At 37.3% G+C, this 6,237-nt stretch overlaps 1 protein-coding gene across 4 annotated transcripts; it reads left to right on the top strand.

Annotated features, from left to right (window-relative positions):
- Positions 1 to 656: 656 nt before the first annotated feature.
- LOC137725144 (calcium-dependent protein kinase 26) lies at positions 657 to 5,172 on the top strand. 4 transcript variants are annotated; one of them, XM_068463733.2, is made up of 9 exons: positions 657 to 1,141; positions 1,572 to 2,419; positions 2,698 to 2,841; positions 2,932 to 3,084; positions 3,624 to 3,739; positions 3,900 to 4,067; positions 4,202 to 4,426; positions 4,657 to 4,823; positions 4,950 to 5,172. In XM_068463733.2, exons 2-8 carry the CDS (start codon positions 1,645 to 1,647, stop codon positions 4,789 to 4,791), a joined length of 1,716 nt encoding a protein of 571 aa, XP_068319834.1. In that variant the 5' UTR covers positions 657 to 1,141; positions 1,572 to 1,644; the 3' UTR covers positions 4,792 to 4,823; positions 4,950 to 5,172. The 4 variants fall into 4 exon arrangements, with proteins under 4 accessions (XP_068319834.1, XP_088550630.1, XP_088550631.1 ...); XM_088694504.1 differs by having other exon boundaries at positions 808 to 1,141; positions 1,528 to 2,419; XM_088694505.1 differs by having other exon boundaries at positions 834 to 1,287.
- The last annotated feature ends 1,065 nt before the right edge of the window (positions 5,173 to 6,237 follow it).

Below are 6,237 nucleotides of genomic sequence, written 5' to 3'. Positions count from 1 at the left end.
GGGTGAGGTACCAAGTGAAATGAAGAGGGTTAAGTCTCAAAGTCGAGAGGTTAAAAGTGACGAGATCGAGACAGAATGAAACTAACCAGTTAAATAGTCAAAGTCGAAATTTGTAAAGCTACTATATGCAAAGCAATTTAACCAATGCTTATTTCATATCCCGATTAAGTATAGTTGTTATAAGGACGAGACGTTTGACAAAATATTTTTAAAAGTTAAGGCAAGATAAGTAACCGAGACCAATAACAACAACATATTCTGGTTAAGAAGTTTGTCAAAATGTTTCAAAAAGTGCGGAAGAAAAAAAAAATTCTAAATTCGCCAGTGAAAACGAGCATTTCATAAATCATGATTATCAATCAATCTATACTTCTCCTTTTTTTTCATTAAACAACGAAAAAAAATCTGGAGCAACAACGGTCTATAGTTTTGCCTGCCCACAAAAAACAAAACAGTGTGTAATTTGTCCAGATAATCGAAACACCGCCACTGACAAAAGCTGTCCATATTTAGCTGCTAGATTTATCCACCCAGAAAAACCAGCTCGAACATCTTGACCAACACTCACCGCGCGTGTACCCCACGCACCAATCACACTCGCATTCTCGGAACCAATCCCCACCCATAATCTCGGAACTCAACACTTTCACCGCGGATCCACCGGCAAATCAAGGTGGTAATTTTTCCCCTTTTTAACCCCCGCCCAGTTCCTCGAAACTGCCTATCTATCCATTCTCCAGATAAAAATATATGAATAGCAAAAACGCGTTTATAAATTAGCTGTTATGCGGTTTTTTTATTTAATTAAATTATTAAAAAAATAAAAAAGAAGAGAGAGAGAGAGAGAGACAGAGAGAGAGAGAGAGAGTGAGGAGTGAGAGGGGAGGAGAGGTTAGAATAGCTGGTCAGCACTCACCTCCGATGTTTCCCAGCAGCACCATCCTAAAATAACCAAAAAATATATAATTTTGGAAAGCCCCCAAAAGCTTTTTGATTGATTTTTTAGATCACCAACATCCAATCTTGCTAATCAACATAATTTATCGCTTTGGAGAGTTGTTTGCATCATTTTCTTCTTCTTCTCCTCCTGCCCCTTTGCTTTGATTCGTTCGACCATCCATTCCTTTCGTCTTTTCAACTGGTAAAGTGTCCCCATCTTCTCTTTCTCTCTCTAAAAAATGTGTCTGCTTTCTTGCTTTAGTCTGACCTTTTGTATCTGAATCTTGGGTTTTTTGCTTTTCTGGATGATGGGTTGGTTTGTTTGTGCTTAAAGATTTGATCTTTGTGGTTAGTTGTTAATCTATTGCTGATTTATTTGCAATAATATTATGAGTTATGGATTTGTATGATGGAAAAAGTAGAGAAAATGAACAGGGTTTTTCTTTGGGGTGCATGAAAATTTCAATTTCTATACTTTGCTTGCTTTCTGGGTTTGTGATTATAGATTCATACGAATCTGTGGGGCCCATGTTTCTGATCTGCATATTATGATGGTGTGATTTTCTTGGATTTTGTTTTTTGTTTCAGCCATGATTGTTGATTGTTTTATGCACTTTTTGCATGGTGGACAGTGTGAATTGATGAGAAATCAATTGGGTGAGGGAAAGTCTGTTAAAAAGTCCTGAGGGGATTTGTAATTGTTTCATGGGCAACACATGCCGTGGATCTTTCAGGGGGAAATATTTTCAGGGCTCCAACCAGCCCGAAGAGCAATCTGCTTCCGTTTCCAAGCGCAACACCTCGTCTGACCATTCGAATTCTGACCACTCCTCGTCCAGTTTGAAATCGCAGCACCGCGGTCAGCAAGAATTCTCCAAAGACAGCCCCAAACCCAAAACCAACAATAGTCATCCACCCCTCATTAGTCCCAGGAAAGATAACACCATGAGGAGAAGTGCTGATAACCAAAGTTATTATGTGTTGGGTCACAAGACCGCCAACATTCGTGATCTTTACACGTTGGGTCATAAATTAGGACAGGGACAATTTGGGACTACGTATTTATGCACTGAGATTGCTACTGGCAGTCAGTATGCGTGTAAGTCTATCTCCAAGAGGAAGTTGATCTCGAAGGAGGATGTGGACGATGTTAGGAGGGAGATTCAGATAATGCACCATTTAGCTGGTCACAAGAATATTGTGACAATCAAGGGTGCTTATGAGGATTCACTGTATGTTCATATTGTAATGGAGCTTTGTGGCGGGGGTGAGTTGTTTGATCGCATTATCCAGAGGGGACATTACAGTGAGAGAAAAGCAGCTGAGTTGACACGGATTATTGTTGGTGTTGTTGAAGCTTGCCATTCACTTGGTGTCATGCATAGAGATCTGAAACCTGAAAACTTCTTGTTGGTTAACAAGGACAATGATTTTTCTCTCAAGGCCATTGATTTTGGACTCTCAGTTTTCTTCAAACCAGGTAAACAAACAAAAATAATTTCATTTCGTTTTGTTGATTTTAGCTATGATGTGAGTTTACTTCACTTAATATTGATCAAATAGTAATATGGCATATCTTAGATCGTGTTCACGTGGATTTTAGTAGCTAGACTTGCTTTGCCTGTATATAGTAATAAAATTTCATTTATTCTTGTTTATTGCTACTGCCCCTATACAATTATTGAACTGAAATGCATGTAGTGTCCTCCTTGTCATTTAGAAACCAATGTTTGTTTAACACAATTACGTCCTTTCCAGGTCAAGTTTTCACTGATGTGGTTGGAAGCCCATATTATGTTGCTCCTGAGGTACTCCTCAAGCATTATGGACCAGAAGCAGATGTGTGGACTGCAGGAGTTATACTGTATATTCTGCTCAGTGGTGTGCCACCATTTTGGGCAGGTAATGGTGGCTTCATATTTTAACGAAACAGAGATTACTCCATGTTTTCTGCTACTGAATAGTTTTACCTGTTTGGTGATTGGTATACAGAAACCCAGCAGGGGATATTTGATGCGGTCTTGAAGGGATATATAGACTTTGAATCAGAGCCATGGCCTTTAATATCTGAAAGTGCAAAAGACCTAATCCGGAAGATGCTATGTTCTAGGCCTTCAGACCGCTTAACTGCACATGAAGTGCTATGTATGTTTAACCTCTCTTAGTAGTTTAAGTTATTTTAGTACAATATTGCGCACGATTTAGTGCGACCAGAAATAGGTAGCTTATTTGTTAATGGTTCTCCGTTTCTTTTCTTTGGATGAGTCATGTCATTACTACTACGTGCACAACATTTGTTGATAAATTATGCCCCGAAATTTGTTAAGCAGCTGGGACACCAAAACACGGTTGTCTAAGCTCATGCCCTTTTGAGTTTATTTCTGAATTTGAATTTGGCACATTCAATGTTTAAGAGAAACGGCTACTTTTTCTGTAGCGAAATTTTCCATAAAGAAGTAAACTTTCAAAGTCTACCTTGATTTTATCCATTTGAAGTGTATGGTGTGGGAAATTTTGCTTCGTTTTCAAGTCATACCAATTTCTTAAATTTCCTTTTCAATGTGAGGGTTCTCAAATTTTAGGAAATGAACAACCAGAATGATTCTGTCGAAGTGGAATTAACAATAATTGACCAGTATATGTTGCACAGTTTTTGCTTTTAAGTGATGAATTTTCATTTTTAGGTCACCCTTGGATTTGCGAAAATGGGGTTGCTCCTGATAGAGCACTAGATCCAGCTGTACTTTCTCGTCTCAAAACGTTTTCTGCTATGAACAAGTTAAAGAAGATGGCTTTACGGGTAAGTGCATGGGAGACTGGAACACCTTGTTTGGCATTTCTATCAGATTTAGTATTTTCTTGTAAAGGAAAATTTATACGTGACGTTGACTTTTGGCATGCCCCTGAACTAGAATGCTACAACTTATGCTTAAGGTTTTTTTGGCTTTATGTTATGTCAGGTAATAGCTGAAAGCCTATCTGAGGAGGAGATTGCTGGACTCAGAGAGATGTTTCAGGCTATGGATACTGATAATAGTGGTGCAATAACGTTTGACGAACTTAAAGCTGGTTTGCGGAGATACGGCTCTACCATGAAGGATACAGAGATACGCGATCTTATGGATGCGGTAAGATGCTTGTTTCCAAACAGAATCATCTGTAGCTGGCTTGCCTACTAGTCTAATTCTCAATTTTGTGGTTATTTATCTTCAACTTTGTTTTATGTTTCACAAAGCTAAGCATTTTTTTCGTTCTTTCCCAGGCTGATGTGGACAACAGTGGAACAATTGATTATGGGGAATTTATAGCTGCTACAGTTCATCTTAACAAACTAGAACGTGAAGAACATCTGGTTGCAGCCTTCCGATACTTTGATAAGGATGGAAGTGGTTATATTACGGTTGATGAGCTCCAGCAAGCTTGTACAGAACATCACATGACTGACGTCCTTCTTGAAGATATTATAAAAGAAGTTGATCAGGATAATGTAAGTCGCCAAAATTTCATAAGGGAATTGCATCATTCTTCAAATACTTGAATCATCTAGATATTGTTAAGCTTATATGAGCAACCAAATATATTTACGACTCTTATGGCCGGCCATGTGTTAGATCCCCAAAAATAGTTTGATGGAGCATCATGTATTGTACAATCGTCTTTGTGGATTTAGACTTGTTATTGGTTTTACTCAAAGGTTCGATTATGTCCCGCATGCAGGATGGAAGGATTGACTACGGCGAGTTTGTCGCCATGATGCAAAAGGGCAATGTGAAAGGCAACATGCCAATTGGAAGACGGACTATGAGGAACAGTCTAAATTTGAGCATGAGAGATGCACCAGGAGCTCATTAGCTTCCAACTAAGCACGCCAGCATCATGTAGAGGTATCCTTCCCGGCATATCTATGTATACTGATAACTTCAGTACAGAATATTGTCCCAAACAGATGCTATGCCTTTTTCCTCTACGCTTAACGCTACGCGATTAATCTTGTGATATCCTGTTGGCAGGTTGTACAGAGAAGTCAGAAGAAGAGGAGATTTGGTGGTAGAAGATTGAGAAGCAAATTTGAATTCCTCAACTCCAAATAGAGATTCGAATAGGGAGACGTAACATTTTGAGAGTTGGGAGATTTCTGTTGTTTTTTTATTTTGTTTAGTGATGCCCTTTGTATTGCTGTATGATCAGACAATATTTGGACGGTGGGAAGTGTTATTTCAAGATTCTAACTTATTTGTGTGTGGGTGAAGAAGGTGGATAACTCCAGGCTCCCAGCACATAATTTACTGTCATCGTAGTGTCCAGTACTTATTAAACTATTTCATGAGAAGATACAGTTAGAGGTATCCTATAACGTGCATCTAGATGATGATCTTGAATTCATGATGCAATGAATCTATTATCTAAGATGATTTTAGAGAATATTAATAATGATACAGTGCAATTTGTCTCATTTGGTGAAGGTATTCGACGAATGTAATGCAATTTTCAAGATTTATAGCGACAAGTGGACAGACCCAGATTGGATTCCTTTGAACCTGTCTGTCTCTGGAATTTGTCTTGTCCCTTCAATTAACAAATTATACTAACTGAATTTTTATATTGTTTTCTAAAATAAGAGATCCAAGTTATTTAACTGTTATATCTTTGTTGAAAAAACAAAAACAAAAACAAAAACAAAAATTAAAATTTAATTATTAAAAATTCAGGAATATCCTATAGGGGTGTGATATCCACACATCCTATTTTACTTCTCACACCCCTTTTTAATTTTCGATCATTGGATCGAATGAATTGAAGAAGATCAACGGACAGAAATTATCAAAGGGTGTGTGAGAAGTAAAATGAGGTGTGTGAATAGCACACCCTTATCCTATACTCTGTGGTACCATAAAGGTGCGTTTGTTGCACCAGACTATCTTGGACTGGACTAGCTTCTAGGATTAAGCTGGACTGACTTAGTAAAGCGTTTGGTACAGTATCAGAATAAGAGGCAGGATAATGAAAAATAACTCTATTTTAATTTATTTTTTATTAAGATATTATCAAAATTAATATTATTGGATGAATGAGATTCAATAAAAAATATATACCAAATTTCGAAAAGAACTCATGAATATAACAAAAAAACTCATGAATACACAAAAGAAATGTGTATTTGGAATCTCAAAACAAATAAACTGGTTATGCAATATGAAGTTACAACTTGTTTAGGATAATGTTACAAAATTGCATGAAAACCTTTTTTTTTTTTTTTTTAATCTCGTCATACAAAATTTTTCACCATGTAAGGCTTTC

The sequence above is a fragment of the Pyrus communis genome, chromosome 5, assembly GCF_041283825.1.
Source record: "Pyrus communis isolate YQ-2024b chromosome 5, ASM4128382v1, whole genome shotgun sequence".
NCBI lineage: Eukaryota > Viridiplantae > Streptophyta > Magnoliopsida > Rosales > Rosaceae > Pyrus > Pyrus communis.
Note: the sequence above shows the minus strand (reverse complement) of the source record. Positions and strands in the feature narration are given on the sequence as shown.

Coding starts and splice junctions, on each gene's coding strand:
- LOC137725144 (XM_068463733.2), top strand. CDS start 1,645: ATGGGCAACACATGCCGTGGATCTTTCAGGGGGAAATATTTTCAGGGC. Junction 3,740..3,899: donor TAAAGAAGATGGCTTTACGG/GTAAGTGCATGG, acceptor ATGTTATGTCAG/GTAATAGCTGAAAGCCTATC. Junction 4,068..4,201: donor TACGCGATCTTATGGATGCG/GTAAGATGCTTG, acceptor GTTCTTTCCCAG/GCTGATGTGGACAACAGTGG.